This window comes from Protobothrops mucrosquamatus, unplaced genomic scaffold (assembly GCF_001527695.2).
Source record: "Protobothrops mucrosquamatus isolate PMUCROS unplaced genomic scaffold, P.Mucros_1.0 scaffold1418, whole genome shotgun sequence".
NCBI lineage: Eukaryota > Metazoa > Chordata > Lepidosauria > Squamata > Viperidae > Protobothrops > Protobothrops mucrosquamatus.
Genome location: NW_015387603.1, coordinates 533,248 through 552,723, shown reverse-complemented (window position 1 = coordinate 552,723; position 19,476 = coordinate 533,248). Strand labels below are relative to the sequence as shown.

Here is a 19,476-nt window from a genome sequence, read left to right as displayed (position 1 = left end):
GCCCGTTGCTGGTTGGCTAACTAGCAACAGGGTCTTGCCAGCCAATGGAATTGTGTGATTACAAGCCAGGGGAATCCCATAAAAGAGGGCTCCCCTGGCCCAGAGAGCCAGTCCGGATTTACCTTATGCCTTGCCAATAAACCAAGAGCTGACTGTCACTCGACTCGTGTCTTACTGCCTGCGCGATCTAACAATTTCATGGCAAACTTAATATCATAACTCTAATCTTGCTCTTCAGTGGCTCACCTGTAATCAAAATATTACTATCTCTGAAGACATTCCAGTTAACTGGTTGGGTTGGTGCTCTTCAAATAAATTACTATTATCTGCATTTAGGGTGGAGATTGTTTCTCATTGCTGTATCCTTAGATCTTTCTTTTTTATTGTCTTCACTTTGAGGTAGCAGAAGATTGAGACGCAATTCATTGAAGGCCCATGTATCTCCAAGACTTGGGAAATGTTAACTGTCTCAATGAAATGAAATGTGATGCTTATTTGATTTAGACTTGGAAGCTGCCCAGACAAGGAATGGATTAAAACATGCAATAATCTTTGACCTTATGATTACATCACAGAATCTTTCATCTTTTCGTGGCAGAAAGAGGAATATGAGGCTGAACAGGCTCTGGAACACTTCAGTTTCCAAAGACTTGCAGAAGTGGGAGGAAGAATTAGTTACCTTTACTCCTCCGCATATCCCAACTGGGTTTTTAAAGACACCTCCACCCCACTTCATAATGCAGATATCAACAACTGCAGGAGAAGTAGAAAGTAAGAGAAGAGTCCTGATGATATTTTTCTTCTCAGGTAAGACTCTGACAATTTTCCAAATAGATTATGAATGTGTTTGTCTCAGGAAAACTAGGGTGGAGAGAATTTTATTTTATTTATTAAATTTGTATGCTACCCATCTCACTGTTGCAGGCCACTCTAGGTGGTTTACAGAATAATAAAATTAAAAAAAAATGTAATGCAAAGGAATTAAAATTAGGAAGATTAAATTTGCATCCCTCCCTCCCCTTTTATGTGTTTTAATCCTCCTTATTACAAATGGTACAATGAAATGTTAGAAACATTAATCTATGGACTACTTTCTCCCTGGCTGGAGGGTTAAGGTGGAGCTCTTGGAAATATTTGGATTCAAAGCTTTCTCCAATCTGTTTCTACAATGTCTGCACTTCTCTTTTTCTTCTTCCAACTCTAGAATTAAACCCAAGAGAAGGAAGCACAGTGGATGTTTCTACCAAGATAAAACATAGAGAACTACAGGTGGTCTTCGACTTATGACCACAACTGAGCCCAAAATTCCCATTACTAAGCAAGACAGTTGTTAAGTGAGTTTTGCCCCATTTTACGACCTTTCTTGCCGCAGATGTTAAGTGAATCGCTACAGTTGTTAAGTTAGTAATGCGGTTGTTAAGTGGATCTGGATTCCCCATTGACTTTGCTTTTCAGACGATCACAAAAGGTGATCACAGGACCTCAGGACCCAGTAACCGTCATAAATATGTGCCAGTTGCTTAATGTCTGAATTTTGATCATGTGACCATGGGGATGCTGCAATGGTCGTAACTGTGAAAAACGGTCATAAGTCACTTTTTTCAGTGCCATTGTAACGTCAAATGGTCACTAAAGGAATGGTTATAAGTCAAGGAATACCTGTACTGAATTTCCACCTCTAATTTTAGAGGTTTTGCCAATTTGGAAGACAGTATCTAATTCAGTCCATGGCATCTGGATCCTGTCCCAAGGACCTAGGGCAGGGGTAGACAACCTTGGCTCTTTTATGACTCGTAGACTTCAACTCCCAGAATTCCTGAGCCAGCATGGCTCAGCTTGGAAACCTCTCCCTTTCCCTCAGCATGGCTGGCTCAGGAATTCTGGGAGTTGAAGTCCACGAGTCATAAAAGACCCAAGGTTGCCTACCTCTGAAAGGAATGCAGCTTAAATACAGGTGTGTTTTTTTTACACAAGTGGATATAAAGGATTCACTAATAACTGATAAAATTTAAAGAATACAACCTCTTCAAAAACAAAACTTTCATTGCCTTGAAAAGAGAAAGGTCATAGATCTATAGTACAGGCTTTTAAATTCTCCTGATAAGTGAGTCCTGGGATGTCAATAATCATTATTCTCAGGAAAGTAATTACAGGATCATCACCTTCAAAGCATGTTATATCATAGGAAATTATGAAATAAATAGTTGTTTCCGAAAAGCTTTCTTCAAGCAGGTTGGGTTACAACATTGGCATACAGTGATGCAATGAAAGTACTTTACATTTTCCTGGGAGTTGTGCAAAACTGTGTCCCTGAATATTATTGCCTCTTTTAGTATCCACTTAAGATCTGGTAATACCTTCCAAAAGTTTAGAATAACAGTTGTCAACACCATGTTAATAATAATTTCTTTAATTTGTCAGCACATCCAAGAGCAGTAATCTCAACTTAAGAAGTTACATTTCAGAGGATCAGGGGGAAAATGGATGCCAAAAATATAGCGTTAAGGATCACTAAGGGGATCCTTTTACTCTTAAGTATGATATACTCCAGATAACAACTTTAAAGCACCATGCTTGGAATTTCAGCAATTGATGGAGTCTATTTAGGAGCTGTATCCAGCTTGACAGTTACTTTGTTCATGTACTATGATTCTGAAGCTCAATTGCTAGAATTGCTCTAGTCATTGTCAGGTTCAGAGTCATTGTCCCTGAAATATATTCATAAATCCTCACTATAGAAGAAAATAGAGATTGCCTTTTGATAGAGATGAAAGCTAGTTGTATACTCAGCTGGCCACCAATCTGCTTTGGGAAGTGTTCCATTTATCTGAGTAAAATCCTGCATATTTCAAGAAACATCCCTCTGTCGGGTCCTTGATGCTGTCTGAGCTTGTTTGTTTTCTTGCAGACATTTTATTACCCAACAAGATAACATCATCAGTGCTAACATCGTCCTGTCACTGATGATGTTTCCTATTTGGGTGATAAAACAGTTGCAAAAAAAACAGCCAAGATCAAACAGCACCCAGGACCACACAGTTCAACCCCGAGTTACAAATATTCTCTTATATTAGAACATCCCTCTGAAAATGAGGCCACCTTCTAAGGGATTGCTCCAGAAAGAGGCATGCCATGTAGAGAGAAAAAAAATCTGTGTGTTTGTGTGGGTGATTGGACTATTGTGGCTCTCTTCTGTTAAAGAGTTCTGCTGTCAATCACAGGTTTGGAGAGAGATAAAATTATTAAAAAGGGTTGTAGTTTAATTGAATGTTAGTGAGTTCTCTCTTAGAATTTGATTATATCTTAGATTTTTCTTTCTGTAAATATTTGCTTTGTATCAGATTGGAGGGAAAAGCTGAGAGGGTTGAATAATTTGCTTTCTCGCTGCAAGCTTCCAACATTACAACATTACAAAATGTAAACAACATTACAATGACTCAAGAAGGTGCGTTCTCTTTGACTCCACCTACTCAGACAACTCTAGATGGTCTGAGTTATAAAGGACCTAACACAGTGTGATGTGTGAATCCTTTGACCCATATATGTCAGCTTCTTCCACGGACCAGCAAATTCACAGCTGCCACAGATTTAGATGCAGTGTTTGATGTTCATTTTTTCTCTCTTGTTCACTGTTCCAACCTAGAGTGCCAAATTTCCTTCTCTAGTTAAAAAATGAAATAGTGCTCAATGAAAAATGCCTTTTTCTGGATAAACATTTCGAATAATTTGGGTGCTCATGCAATCCATGCCAGCTGAATTTCCTTCTTCTATAGCAATTATTAATACATACAATTTTAACCTTTTAAAACCCTGGGCAGTACTGAAACAGAAGCAAGGGGTGCTTGGTGCTCTCTGAGCTTGACTGTTTTCTTGCAGATGCGATTAGTAACCTCATCAGTGCTAGTCCCAGGTAGCATTGATGATGTTACCTAGTTTGGGTAATGAAACATCTACAAGAAAACAGCCAAGCTCACAGAGTACCAAGGACCCCTCATATCAACCCCGAGATACAAATATCCTCCTATTACAGAAGTAGAAGTAGCTTAAATTCCATCATCTAAAAGGCGCTCCATATCCTGTCTTGCTCACAATTTCCTATTGTGACTACTGAACAAACTCCCAGGCCTCCATAGTTATAGTCACATCAAGTTATCTAGTTTGGCATACACACAAAGATACTCGTTCCAACTGTATAACACAACACACATTTATTCAGAAGGCATTCCCACTATGTAGAACGGGTATTATTTCCATATAAACATCTGGATGATTGCTATCTAATCAGCTTCGTTACATCAATTACATAATTTTAAATTGCTTTAAATGTTTAAGTAAATGTTTACTATCATTACATTAAATTATATATGCAACCGAGAGTTGCAACAGTTAAAACAAAGTAATTTTTTTATTAAAGTTAGAAAAACAGAGAAGCTATCATTTTCCAACTATATAGAGCACGCATATGCTCACATGCACATGCACACACAGAGACACACAGAGACTTGAAGAAGATACCACAGTGGCCATAGGGCATCACTTGAGAATATTATTGCTTTCCTCCTTTTGATATTTCCCAAATTAACATAATACATAATTAATTTCTTTTCAAGTAACTTGGGGGTTAATATACCTTCTGGTCATGAGATCATAATAAAAACTAGGGAATCTATCCAAAGGTTTATCTAATTCAACATTCTGTTTCAAATCTAACCAGATATCCATCTTGTTTCCAGAAGCCTTTATTAGAAGGTACAACGTCCCTAGGATTTTAAATAAACCATAAGCTCTGTTGCCAGAGAAGTTTTTAACAGTCCTATTTTCCATAAATTTATTTGATTTTTTTTTCTAAAGCTACACAAATTGTATGTTTTGTGGTTGCAAATTTTACAGATTACTTGTCTTTCTGCAAAGAAGTAATTCCTGTTATTGAAAGGGGAGTTAGTAGTTCAATCCCAAAGCTATGTATCTAGTCTAGCATTGTGTCCACAGTAATCAAATAAGAGAGAGTTTATAATCAGGACTTTTTCTCTTAAATCATAATAATCACCGTTTCTTTTCTCAACCCAAAATCAATTGAATCCTTCTACTCCTGCTCCTCTGCAATCAGCATCAAGGGACATATTGCTTCTGATTTCACCGTCACGATTACCTGCTAAACCAGCGGTTCTCAACCTATGGGTCGCGACCCCATTTGGGGTCGATCGACCATTTCATGGGGGTCGCCAAGCAAGGCTGTCCACCATTTTTTCCCCTTTTCCGGCGGGTGCCTTACCTCCCTTGAGCTGGGCCAGCTGGTGGTCGGCCTGCTCCGTCTCTGCCACTTGACAGCTATGCCTTGGCTGGCGCAGGGGGCGGAACCACGCATGCGCAGCGCTCCCGGGCAGGGAAAGTCCTCGACTTACGACCGGTTGGGTAGTCCTCGACTTACGACCGGTTTAGTCCTCGACTTATGACCGGTTTAGTCCTCGACTTACGATCGGTTTAGTCCTCGACTTACGACCGGTTGGGGTCGCGGCATTAAAAAGGTTGAGAACCACTGTGCTAAACCTTCATGACTTTCCATAACTAATCGTGAAGCAATCCAAATTATGACCATCATGCCATCATTAATCAGAATAATGAAGAAATCTGTTGTTGACCTGAGTCATTAACTAACCAGTTCTGTTAAAATTATAAGGCCACAAATAATTTAACCGTATTATTTATTAAGATTGTATCACCCTTTGATTTTATGCAGCAGGAAAAGTTCCTTAATTGGCAAGCATGGACCACAGTATGATCAGAACAATTATGCACACTGCTATGGCTCTCTTATCTTTTTTCATCTCAAAGTTCAGTGTGTTACCTTCACTATTATTCAGGATCATGATCTGGTAAGTGTATTTCTTGTAAAATATATGAAAAAGAGAAAATACATAATTGGTCAACTAGAGCAGGGGTTCCCAACCCTCAGTCCGTGGACCAGTACTGGGCTGCGGCATGCCAGCAACTGGTCCACACAAACAAGCAAAGCCCCATCCGCAGGATGCAGGCAGCACACAAAACTACACCCTTTCCGGTCTGCGGAAAAACCTCTCTCCACAGAACTGGTCCCTGGTGCACAAAAGTTTGGGGACCTCTGAACTAGAGCAGTATTCAATTACCAGAAGAAAGGTGTGTGTTTTTTTTAAGTCAGGGTGCTTAGTCAAATGCTAACAAAGTCTAGTTTTTGGCCCCATCGTTTAAGTCAACATTTGAGTAGAGATAAAACTAAGACAAGTAGTTGCATCTTGTCCCGAAACTCCATGAACATCTGGAGAGAAGAAGCAATTCAAATGTTTCAGAAAAATTTTGTCATGTAGGGTTACTAGTTGCAGGTCCCCTCCCTATAGCTAGCCTCATTGACTTATTGATTTAAACAGCTATATAACATCTGCATGAGGTTTCTTAATCTGGAGGCTGATCTTGGCACAAGATCAGAATATTAGAGTCTCTCCATATGGAAGAGTTTTCCCCATTTTCTTGCACTCTTTAATAGCTTCCTCACTGGCCACTCCTCTTGCTTATGTTGAAGACTGCCTTGTTGGTCTTGTCATTGCCACCTACCCACAGTCCTCATCTACAACCTCACACCATTCTAAAAGCCTTCAGCAGCTTTTACAGCCTCTTCCATCTACTGCGATTTAAGCTTGGAATGGAAGTCATTCCACAATACGCCTCTTCCACAAAATCCCCATCAGTCTTCCATTCTGTTCTCCATATTTTCAGGACTAAGCGTCTGAAAATGGGGGTGAAGGTGAAGTACCTCAATAATGAGGGATACCAATTTAGCTACTTCACCCGAGGGGAACCCGGATCCCGACCATCTGTGCTGATGCTTCATGGATTCTCACTCAACAAAGACATGTGGTTAAATACCATCCAAGTAGGTCTTCCTTTTACATACTCTAGCTTGGGTGATGCTGGTCTGATCATGATGCTGGTCTGATCAGAGAGGAAACCTTCTGTGCTCTTGCTCACAACTAGTTCCTTTTAAAGGAAATGTGCCAGTGCCATTCCCTGTGTCCCATCTGCCTACAGTTCCTGGGATCCCTTCTCACTGGGCAGAGTGAGATGTGTGGAAAAGGGAGCAACATCACAATGATCAAGGGGAAAACTGTGGGTACTATGTGACCTGGGTCTCAAATACAACCTGTCCCACTCTGGTCATCCTCCAAATAGGAGGACCTTCTCCAAAGTTCCTGGCTAGTATGGCCTTTACTAATATCCACATCTGAGGTTCTGTCCAATTTTTCTTTATCTTCTTGGAGGTAGATGAGAACCAGCTCTCTGCCACTATGGATGAAGCAAATAGGAAATTTAACCCAGTCCTTAGGCTACAGGTGGTTTTGGCCCTCCTGATGTTAGGGATCATTTATGCCTTGCCAAACAGCTGCAAAGAGGAATTGGCTGTGTCACACCAGGATCTGGCAATTTTATGAAATATTTGGGCATCACTGTGCATTTTTTCCTTAATAAAATAATATTGAAAAGACAGTTGTGGAAATCTCATGTAGTCTCATGCATTCTTTCCTGAAATTTTAATGAAAGAATGAAGGAGGCAGGCAGGCAGAAATAGATGATAGATAGATAGATAGATAGATAGATAGATAGATAGATAGATAGATAGATAGATAGATAGATAGATAGATAGAGAGAGAGAGAGAGAGAGAGAGAGAGAGAGAGAGAGAGAGAGTTCTGAAAAAAATCAGTGAAGTGTGAGCATGCTCAATTTTCCAAAACGCATTATTTGGTGATATCAATGGAAGAAGAGGAAAAGATGGTGTGGAATGGGTGGGGAAGGGAGGGCAAAAGAGAAGTGGATCTGATTCCAGGACCAAGAAGAAAAATGTTTCTTCTCTAGTCCTGCTTTTGGCAGCGAACAGAGCCAGCTATTTTTGTTCTGATTCCTTGGATTCACATGCAGAACCATTTCCCCATAGGTCTTTCCTAAGGGCCTCCACTTGATCTGCCTTGATCTGCCAGGCCACGGGGGAACCACTCGCTTGCTCGGAGAAAGTTACACAGCAGTTGCTCAAGCTAAAAGGGTACACCAGGTAGGTCCTTTCTTGATATGATACATTGTTCTTTGAAGGCTGGTGATTGGCAGCAAATGGTGAAAGTAGGGTGTGTGAGAGAAATTAGATACAAACTCAAGGAGTGGCTGTCAATAAAAAATATATAAAGTGGCTATTGTTTGCATTAAAATGTAGAATCTCCTTTCAGTCGAGCATGACTTCTGATGACTTTATGGACATGTCCTTTTGATTTCTTGAAGATAATATTTTATCTTCATTTTTTCATAAATAACTTAGATAAGGGAATAAAAGGGGAACTCCTCAAATTTGCAGATGACACTAAACTGGCAGGAATAGCCAACACCCCAGAAGACAAGCTCAGGATTCAAAAGGGTCTTGACAAACTTGAACAACGGACCCTATCCAACAAAATGAATTTTAATGTGGAGAAAAGCAAAGTTTTACATTTAAGCAGGAAAAATCAGAAGTATAAATACAGATTAGGCAAGACTTGGCTAAAAAACAGTAACTGTGAGAGGGACCTTGGAGTCCTAGTAGATGATCACTTGAATATGAGCCAGCAGTGTGCAGCAGCAGCCAAAAAGCTAATACAATCCTGGGTTGTATAAACAGAGTCATAGATCATGTGAAGTATTAGTACTGCTTTATAAAACTCTGTAACACCACACCTGGAATATTGCAACCAATTTTGGTCACCATACTACAAAAAAAATGTTGAGACTTTGGAAAAAAATCAGAGAAGTGCAACTAAAATAATCAAAGGCCTGGAGATTAAAACATACGAAGAACGGCTGCAGGACTTGGGTTTGGCTAGCTAGTCTAAAGAAAAGAAGAAATAAGGGTGATATAATAGCAGTATTCCAGTATTTGAGGAGCTGCCACAAAGAAGAGGGGGTCAAATTATTCTTCAAAGCAACAGAAGGCAGGACAAGAAATAATGTTGGAAACAAATCAAAGAGAGAAGCAACCTGGAATTAAGGAGAAACTTCCTAACAATGAGGACAATCAACCAGTGGAACAGCTTGCCTCCAGAAATCGTGGGTGCTCCATCACTGGAGGTTTTTAAGAAGAGACTAGACAGTCACTTATCTGAAATGGTATAGGTTCATCTGCATGAGCAGGGGGCTGGACTAGAAGACCTCCAACGTCCCTTTCACTCCTAGTTCAGTTTCAGTCAAATATTTCTAGTATCAAACCCTGCTTAGCTTTCCAAGATGAGCACTATGGGTTAGATGTTGCCACCTGGAACATTGTGGAAAGCCAAAAAAATGATTTACTATAGTTTAGGGAAAAAATAGGTAAGCATGGGTAAGCATCTCATGAAAACACAGCCACAATCTCTTTGTTCCCAATGCTTGTTTCAGTTTGTCCAGTGTGCTGGTCTGAACCACAAGCCTTTCCACCTGGTTGGCATGTCCATGGGAGGCATGGTTGCTGGGGTTTATGCCGCTCTCTATCCAGCCCATGTCTCCTCGTTAGCCCTCCTCTGCCCAGCTGGTAAGTATCTACATAAAGTAAGTAAATTCTGAAGGAAAAGATAGAATGCTTGATCCAAACTCTATCAGTGTTTCTCAACCTTGACAATTTGCTGGCTGTGGAATTCTGGGAGTTGAAGTCCACATGCCTTAAAATTGTCAAGGTTGAGAAACTGCTCTAGCTCATGGTGGCTGGGGAAGTCATGAAGTTGCCAAATTTGGAGATCCCAGAGCTAGATTATAAGAACTTGATGGACTGTTTGGAGATGGTTTCTCTCATCAGATGCAATGCTTCTTCATGCATTTCAGTGTAACCGTTTCTGTGGCTAGAACTGAATTAAGGTTACCAATTTTACTGCTACCCTCTTGGTTACATTAAGAGGTTTTACCTAGGATGACTTCAGTCTCATGCTATGTGATGCTCATGTTTTCCTGGTTTTGTGACCTGAAACACCTGCCAGCATTGTTGGTCTCTTCTTGGGGACTGGGTATATTATGACAAACCTAGAAAAGTATGCATGGGTCCATTGTGATGACCACCGGTTAGTTATCTTGCCAGTAACTATATTCTGCTGTTCAGACTGTCATATTTGGGGGCATTAGCTTGCAAGGAAGCCTCAAACCCAGATGAGACTAACTGCAGAATTGGATAGTTGGCCTACCTTGAGAGAAAGCTCAGAATTCAGCAGTTTAAAACATGGTGGTTCACTTTCTGTTTAGTATTTTAATCTATCTTAAATACAGGTAAACCTACAACCACAACTGAACCCAAAATTTATGCTGCTGTTAAGTAAATTTTGCCCCATCTTATGACCTTTCTTGCCACAGTTGCTAAGTGAATCACCGCAGTTGTTAAATGAATTGGACTTACCCATTAACCTTGCTTGTCAGAGGGTTGCAAAAGGAGATCACATGATCCCAGGGCAATGCAACCATCATAAACACATACCAATTGCCAAATGTCTGAATTTTGATCACATGACCATGGGGTTTGGTGCAACGGTCATAACTCTAAAAATGGTCATAGGTCACTTGTAACATTCAAATAGTCACTAAGCAAATGGTTGTGAGTCGAGGACTACCTGTATTTTTCATGCAGCATTCAAAGGTTTAAACACAATTCTGCCCACATATTAGGATGTGCAGCCCTCTTTGTGGTCTTTAGAAAGGACATAAGGGAAGTAAGTAGTAGTAAGTTAGTAAGACCACACTGGGAATACTGCATCCAATTTTGGTCACCATGATGTAAAAAAGATATTGAGATTCTAGAAGAAATGCACAGAAGAGTAAGAAAGATGATTAGAGGGCTGGGTGCTAAAATATACGAGGAATGGTTGCAGGAACTTGGCATGTCTAGTTTAATGAAGAGAAGGACTAGAGTGACATGATAACAGTCTTCCAATATTTGAGGGGTTGTCACAGAGAAAAAGAGGACAACCTATTCTCCAAAGCAACTGAGGGCAAGAGAAAAAATAACAGATGGAAACTTATCAAAGAGAGATCCAGCCTAGAACTAAGAAGAAATTTCCTGACAGAACAATTAATCAGTGGAATGGCTTGCCTTCAGAAGTTGTGGGTGCATCATCACTGGAGATTTTTAAGAAGGGATTGGACAGCCATTTGTCCCGAGTGGTATAGAATCTCCTGCTTGAGCAGGGGTTAGACTAGAAGATCTCCAAGGTCTCTTCCAACTGTTATTCTGTTATTCTGTTAAGTGATGATCAACTGGATGTTTTGGTGGTAATAGGACTCTTCACATAAGGTCTACCTGCCATGATTGTTAAGCTTTATGGCTTGGCTTACTACCATTTTCCCTATCCAATCTTTTACCACCAGTTATTCCACTTGTGCCAGCTGTGAATATAATTGAAACCTAATTATGAGAATAAATGATATATGCTTTCCTTAAATAAATCTATGCCTGCAATTCCTGTTCAAATGTTACGTTTGTCTTACATTAGCTTTTAAAATTTTGCACTTTCCTCTACTTACAGGTGTGAGGTATTTAACTGATAGTGAATTTTTTGCCCAATTACGTGAGCTGATTTTCTCTAAGGGCTCTGTGGAGAATGCTATTATCCCAGTTACAGAAGAGCAGATGGAAAACTTCATAAAGCTGTGCTTATACCATCCCATTTTTTTAAAGATTCAGGTGAAGATCTGACCTTTCGTGGATTGCTATGTTGTTACCTAGTCTCTTCTGATAACATCTTTCTCCTTCCCTGGCTCTCTTATTTTAATGGGGTGGCCAGAGAGAGCACACAACCCAAAAGGTAAAAGAACACAAACATTTCAAAAATACAGAAACTGGACAAGAGAGGTGTGGACAGGTTCATTCATTCATCTACCCACCCATTCTTACATTCATTCAAACATTCTTTTTTAAAAAAGAAAGGTATCCTGGAACTGCTCACCATAAAATAAATAACCAGGACATTAGTGCCTTCAGATTTGTAGTCTAAAGACACAAAAGAAAGAAAGAAGGAGGTTGTTCCAGTGCTATAAAAAGTCCCCCCACAATGCTTGGTCTTAGATCTTCCTTTACCAAAAGAGCGTTGTCAGTTGTCAGTGTAGGATATTATCAGCTAAACGCAGGGGTGTCAAACTGTGTCACGCCAAAACCGCGCCCATCATGTCAAAATCGTGCCGGCAATGGGAAAAAAGTCACGATACATCATGGTACCTCGCAGGTTTGACACCCATGAGCTAAAGACTAATAATTAATTTTCCACAATATCCACTAAAGGCATCATTCTACAACAAGTGTCAGTGGAGATTCTCAATCATCCAGGTCATGGTTGTCCCAAAGATGCATTTTCAAAGGCAATTGGACTTTGTTTTTCCTTGAAGACATTTCGGTTCCCATCCAAGAAGCTTTCTGAAGAATGTTCTTGGATGAGAAATGAAATGTCTTCAAGGTAAAACAAAATCCAGTTGCCTTTGATGAAAAAAGCACTTTTAGGATTCTATGACAAGGCTAGAAATTAAACAGGCAACCTGAGGACTACAGATTTAATTTTCCTCAGCTGTGCTTAACTGAAACTGCCCATAGATACTTTTCAAAAATTAACCATTTTTGCCAAGACCATCTTCCTCTTTTTTAACCTACTGGTTCAATTGTGCTTTATTCATTGTTGACTAAGTTGTCAAGAATGGGCTTGAACCCATGATCTTCATCAAAATAGCCAGCCTAATATTGAGCGCCGCCCTCTCTGTGAAATATGCAAGATAAGACTGGTTTTCAAAATGACTTTTATAGGATAAAAGGGATTTCAGTGAAAAGAACTATACTCACCAATAATGCAATGAACTGCTAATCGGGAATGTGATTGTGCATATCCAGCTTTGCTGAACATAGGTTACATTGGTGCAGAGTAAATGACAAAATGTACAACACAGTGACTCAAGGACCATTCCTTATCTATTTGCATATGATGTCATGATTCAAATATGAAAGGGCAAACTTGCCTTAGAAAAATGTGATACTTATTTCATCACGTTGGTGTCCCTAGAGTTGGGAATAGGCATATTTATGCTTGGCTGCTCACACATTTCAAAAACTTTTAAGAAATTGCAAATTCGATTCAAACATAATTCAATGCAATATAACTTATTCTGTAAGCCTCCCACAGTTGCCCTATAGGGATATGGGCATTATATAAATTTAATAAATAAAATAAATAAAAATAATAACTTCTGACTTGCCATTTTGATTTCTCACCTTTTAGCTCCTAAAGGGTTATCTTGAAGATCGGAGATCACATAAGTCGGTTTTTGTAAAATGTAAGTACAAGACACAATATGGACCAGCCCACATTTCAGAAAGACAAGCCTACATTTAGCACCAATATAATGAATCCAGGGTCCAGGAGCCAACATCAACTCTCCATTCAGCACATGTTGATTGCATTTGCATGTTATATTTGACAAAGCAGAACAACAGAGTTAGAAGGGACCTTTGAGGTCATCTGGTCCAACCCCCTGCTCAAGCAGGAGACCCTATAGCAGTGATGGTGAACTTTTTAGAGACTGAGTGCCCAAACTGCAACCCAAAACCCACTTATGCATCGTCCGGTGTGGCCCATTGGGTGGGTGTGGCCCATTAGGTGAGCGTGGCAGCGGTGGTAACAGCAGACTGGGTGGACTAAAAAGTTCAATCAATCAATTCTAACTTTGCAAGATCATTTTTTTCCCTGCGAGAAGTTGAAATTGACTGATTGATTGAACCTTTTTTTTTTGTACAAAGCAGCGGAGGCCTAAAGCGAAAAGGTTTTATAAAACCCAGCTGAAGGCCTAGGACTGGCACCCGTGCCATAGGTTCACCACCACTGTCCTATAGTATATCAGACTTTGGCTGTCCAAAGTCTTCTTGAAAACCTCCAGTGATGGAGCACCTACAACTTCTGAAAGAAAGCCATTCCACTGGTTAATTGTTCTCAATGTCCGGAAAGTTCTCTTTATTTCTAGGTTGAATTTGACACTTGATTCTTGATTTTTAAAATGTTAAATAGTCTTGGGAAAATCAGTTGTCTCTTGATACACTACCATGATATAGCTGTACCACTCTGCATACTGAGGTCCTACAGTTCATATCTCCTTTGTAATCATCATAGATCAGTCTTTCCCAATTTACAAGCCTTCCAAGGGTGTTAGGAATATAACTCCCATAATTCCCAGTCAATTAATGCCCATTGGGTGTGGGATTCAGAGGTTATTGTCCAGCTACACGAAAGAGATGCAAGTTGGAAAAGCTGCTGGACTGGCATTAAATCAGCCAAATGGGATAGCAAAGGGTTCGAGTTACTGTTCCAGCCAAGTGTTCCTTAATCAAATTTAACTCATCGTGTTATTTATATGAAAACAGAAGATCAGAAACAGGCAAATAATAGAATAGAATAGAATAGAATAGAATAGAATAGAATAGAATAGAATAGAGTTGGAAGGGACCTTGGAGGTCTTCTAGTCCAACCTCCTGCTCAGGCAGGAAACCCTATACCATTTCGGACAAATGGCTGTCCAGTCTCTTCTTAAAAACTTCCAGTGTTGGAGCATTCACCACTTCTGGAGGCAGGTTGTTCCACTGGTTAATTGTTCTAACTGTCAGGAAGTTTCTCCTTAGTTCTAGGTTGCTTCTCTCATTGATTAGTTTCCATCCGTTGCTTCTTGTCCTGCCCTCAGGTGCCTTGGAGAATAGCTTGACTCCCTCTTCTTTGTGGCAGCCCCTGAGATATTGGAACACTGCTATCATGTCCCCCCTCGTCCTTCTCTTTGTTAAACTAGACATACCCAATTCCAGCAACCGTTCCTTATATGTTTTAGCCTCCAGTCGCCTAATCATATTTGTTGCCCTTCTCTGTACTCTTTCTAGAGTCCCAACATCTTTTTTACATCGTGGTGACCAAAACTGGATGCAGAATTCCAAGTGTGGCCTTACTAAGGCATTGTAAAGTGGTATTAATACTTCATGTGATCTTGATTCTGTCCCTCTGTTAATGCAGCCTAGCACTGTGTTGGCCTTTTTGTCAGCTGCAGCACACTGCTGGCTCATATTTAAGTGATTGCCCACTAGGACTACGAGATCCCTCTCACAGTTACTACTAAGCCCATGACAGGTTTCACTGCTCGTTAGAAATGGAAAGAAACAAACCAATTCTGCTTCCTTTTATTGAGAAAGGTTTTCTGGACCTCACCAGCACTGAATCAAGGTACAGCCTCCATGAGAAGATGTGGAAAATCAAAGCTCCCACCCAGATTATTTGGGGAAAAGAGGACAAGGTAAGGGATTTATGTGTATCTGGGATTTTGTGCACATTGTGTTGCAATGAGGCAAGGAAACCCTAACAACAATGGAAATTATTGTATTACTAGAGAATTTTACTTGGCCTGAATTCAAGGCTCAGGGCCTGCCTTTTTTTATATCGGAATGTGATGTCCACCAATAAAGGAAGGGCTGGAAGCATACACCTTCCTAGATAGTAAGAAAGGAATCATTTTCATTAGTGTGAGGACTTTGCATGGCTTGTTGAGGGTCACACTCCAGAAGAGGGCAGGATGAGGATTTATTTGGGAGACTTCAGGGCTTTTAAGTGTCAGAGGAGCCTATTAGGTTTAAAGTACTTCTTTTGCTCCTTTATCCCCCAAATTCAGACACAGAGAGACCTTGTTCTCCTCACTAGGTGGGTCAGGTGAGGGTAATTTTTGTTATTTCTTTAGGGAATTTACAAATTAAATGAAAACAAAACAAAAATTTGATTTCATGATTTTGGAAATTGTTGACAGGTTGTGTGTGTGTGTGTGTGTGTGTGTGTGTGTGTGAGAGAGAGAGAGAGAGAGAGAGAGAGAGAGAGAGAGAGGTTTTCTTTCTTCCTCCTGGGCTAAGGTGAAGAGTTAAATAGGGAGATTTTTAATCATCATCATCATTATCCCCCAGTGAGGCACTCCCTTGACATGGGTGTGGGTCTTGTGTGCTATGAGGAAGGTGAAAGCTCTGCCAGAAGTTCAACCGTACCAAACGAATGCACCAGTTCTGGAAAGAACAACATCTAGAATCAGAAATAACAGAACAGGGGCTAGCAGATTAACATAGATTTATAATATGAAATAAAGTATTCACAGAAACAGAATTGGAAGAACTGCAAAGGTCTACCCAGGGCAAAGAAATCAAAGCCTTGTCAGAAGTAACTCAGATTATAAAGGCAAACCAGAGGGAGTGGGCAGTAGAGGAATCCAACAGAGACATAGAATTGTTTTCATTTGGAAACCAGGCACACTGTACCCTGCCTTGGAAAGAACAAAGCCCTCTAACTAAAGAAGTAGAATAACTGAGCATTAGAACAGCACAAAAACATCAGAATATGGCTGCCTGCATTGAAGCTTGTTCCAAAGAAACAGCTAGCACAAGAAAAGACTTTTTCTCCAAGAGAAAGGAAGAAAGAAAAAAAGAAACAAATCAAACAATGTACAGCACAGCTGCAATTATAACTGAATATTTGTGATGTAAAATCAACAAAGGAGAAGAAAAAGCCAAATAGTGAGCCACCAAAATGGAAGATCAGACTAGAAAATAAGTTCAGCAAGTTGAGATCTGATACAAGCAAATTAGAACAGATGAAAGAAAAGAAGCTGAAGAACAAGAAGATCAAAGCATACCTAATCAAAAAATACCACTTAGAAAGAAGGAAGATCAAGGAAGCACTGGAAATAATAAAGCAGCAAACAATAGCTATAGTTAAGAAGATCAGCATATATGAAGCTCTAATTGCAAATTATAGGCAGAATCTCCAATTTCAATGCAATCAGAAACATTTCTACCATACAACAAGGTCTCAGCTTGGTTAAAGGAGATGGATAAGAATAAAAAATAAGCTGAAATGAAAGAACTAGTAATAACAGGAGAAATGGTAGAGAAAAGAGCAAGGAAGATCAAGAATAACCTTTTTTTAATTGGATTTATATGTTTCTAAAATTTGGGGACCAAAAGATTTCTTATCCCTATTGAAGATTTGGGTTTTTACTTACAAAGAAGAAGTAAAATTGTAAAAAGAATTATAAAAATTTTGGACTTAAAAAACCTTAAATTGCATTGATGACATCTTGTGGCTAAACCTGATACTATAACCTGTTATTGTCTAAAAGAGACTTGGGTTGAAGCCCAGACTACAGATAAGACTTTTTTAACCTTGGCAGATATCAGCTATGAGAAGCTCAGCTGTGTTCTATACCGAGTGATAAAACTATTTTCATCCCCTGATTGTAAAGCTTTTAATTTAATACACCACTAAGAGAATATGGATGAAGATTCTTTCTATGTTGAAAGCAATTCATGAAACTATTCTTACAGCTTCTGACGAAATAAGACGCTATAGAAAAGAACAAGATGTCAGCCTAGATATTCAAACCCTAACTTTGACTACAATTAAAGAATCAATTACACAGAACACAATAGCAGAAGTGGAACAATCAAACACTATGATAGAGGATTCAATGGACCAACAAACATAGTTAATGGAAAACCCACAAAAGGGACTGATAACACTGAAAATGGAAAAGACTTACTATATAAACCAGAAGAAATCTGAGGAGCAAGAAGAAGAACAGACTGAAGAGAAGATAAACATTCCAGGACAACTACAGGGAGATGGAATAATAGAGAGACGATTTGTTAGTCCTTCCAAAAGAATGGCGATTGGATGGTCTCTTTTATTTCAAATAATATATACAATAACAGAGGGAGATCTATTTGATGATTCAAAAGCACGGACATGGAAGGCGAGTTGGCAAAGAAAGAAAGCTAGAATAAGGCTGAAGAAAATTGGGATTTGGATTTATTAGTGAAGATGTCATGTTATTAATTAAAATAGAATATACTCAAACAGACAAGATGTGTACTTTGAATACTAGATTATGCTATGAACTGAGATAAAGAAAACTTTAAACTCATTTAAAACTTGGAAGTATAAATATCAAAAGTTAAATTTGAATATTGATGGGAAATTAAAAATTGGGGGAAACAATTAAGTAGGATATTGATTGTCTATAAAGATTGAATGTAAAAGTAATTAAGATATATATAAGCTAAAAAAATTGATAAATGTAATAAACGTCTTTACATAGTTGATAAAATAAGAATTGTATTAGTTTAAATATGAGATAGTAGATATTAAGAGAAAAAGAGAGGAAGTATTTGATGTTGAAATAAGGGGGAAATTAGATTTAAGACATTTGGAAATTAGTAGAAAATAAGAATGTTATACTGTATTATCAACTAGATGATGTAAGATGGTGAGAAATAGAATATATTCAAAGAGATAGGACATGTATCTTGAACATTAGGTTTTGTGATGAATTGTGGTAAAGGAAACTTTGGTTACCTAAAACTTGGAAATTATAAATATTAAATGTTAAATTTAAATATTGATGGGAAACTAAAAATTGGGAAAAACTAATTACAGGATATTGATTGTCTATAAAGATTGAATGTTAAAGCAATTAGGATATGTATAAGCTAAAACTATTGATAAATGTTACAATGTTATTTTCACTTAATTGATATAATAAGAATTGTATTAGCTTAAACATGAGACAGTAAATACTAAGGGAAAAAGAGAGGAAATATTCAATGTGGTAGTTTGAGATTTGTACTAAAGACCCTTTTATGTTATTGAATTATTGATTAACCCAACCACCACGATGCTTTTTAAATACTTAAATGTAAAACTAGAAAATCAATAAAACTTAAAAAAAAAGATTTTACACAGAAAGACTTAAGCCAAGAGAATCCAGATATACTGATACCCACCTAAAAGGTTTAATAAAGGGAAGATCAAGTTAAATGACTCCGTCCTTGAAGAAACAATAATATGCATAATAGAATTCAGCAGCTTCATTAGTTAATATCTTTCAAATAAGGAGATTCTTTTAAATGCACTTTAAAAAGACTTTCAAGGGGAGGAGGAAATTCAATATTTCTTTGTTCTGTAGGTCTTTGATTCTTCGGGTGCAGAAATTTTGGCGGATGCCATTCCTAATTCCCAAGTGCATTGGCTGGAGAAATGTGGACATTTCATAACTCTGGAGAGGCCCAGGACCTCTGCAAGGCTCCTCTTAGAATTCTACAAATCAATCTATGACTCAACCAAGCAGAAGAAGGTGGCCTGAGGCTCAGGAAGTGCCAGATGGCTGGAGACAGGCAAGGTCTGCCCCACCACCAACCCCATGTTGACTTCTCTGGCTGATCCAATGGGAGCTACAACTCAAGATACTTAGTAGGCAGCAGAGGAGGTGAGGACCCAGAGAGAACAACGCTTTGCGCCACCATTCCATAAAGACCGATCAAGAATTGATCCATCTTTTCTAACAAAGCTCACAGCACAACAGTCAGTTCATAATGATTAAATAGAGTGGAATGCCACTCTACAGAAATACTACAGGTAATCCTTGACTTA

The 19,476-nt window shown here is 38.9% G+C and overlaps 1 protein-coding gene across 1 annotated transcript; it reads left to right on the top strand.

Moving 5' to 3' along the window:
- The first annotated feature begins 5,763 nt into the window (after positions 1-5,763).
- LOC114922953 (monoacylglycerol lipase ABHD6-like) lies at positions 5,764-19,189 on the top strand. Its single transcript, XM_029285212.1, has 8 exons — positions 5,764-5,873; positions 6,748-6,904; positions 7,962-8,075; positions 9,422-9,554; positions 11,527-11,684; positions 13,261-13,315; positions 15,207-15,307; positions 19,013-19,189. The coding sequence occupies exons 1-8, from the start codon at positions 5,764-5,766 to the stop codon at positions 19,187-19,189; spliced, it is 1,005 nt and encodes a 334-aa protein (XP_029141045.1).
- The last annotated feature ends 287 nt before the right edge of the window (positions 19,190-19,476 follow it).

Excerpts from the sequence above, each read along its gene's own strand:
- LOC114922953 (XM_029285212.1), top strand. The coding sequence starts at position 5,764 with ATGGACCACAGTATGATCAGAACAATTATGCACACTGCTATGGCTCTC. Across the intron at positions 5,874-6,747 it reads TTATTCAGGATCATGATCTG|GACTAAGCGTCTGAAAATGG; the intron begins GTAAGTGTATTT and ends CCATATTTTCAG. Across the intron at positions 9,555-11,526 it reads AGCCCTCCTCTGCCCAGCTG|GTGTGAGGTATTTAACTGAT; the intron begins GTAAGTATCTAC and ends CTCTACTTACAG.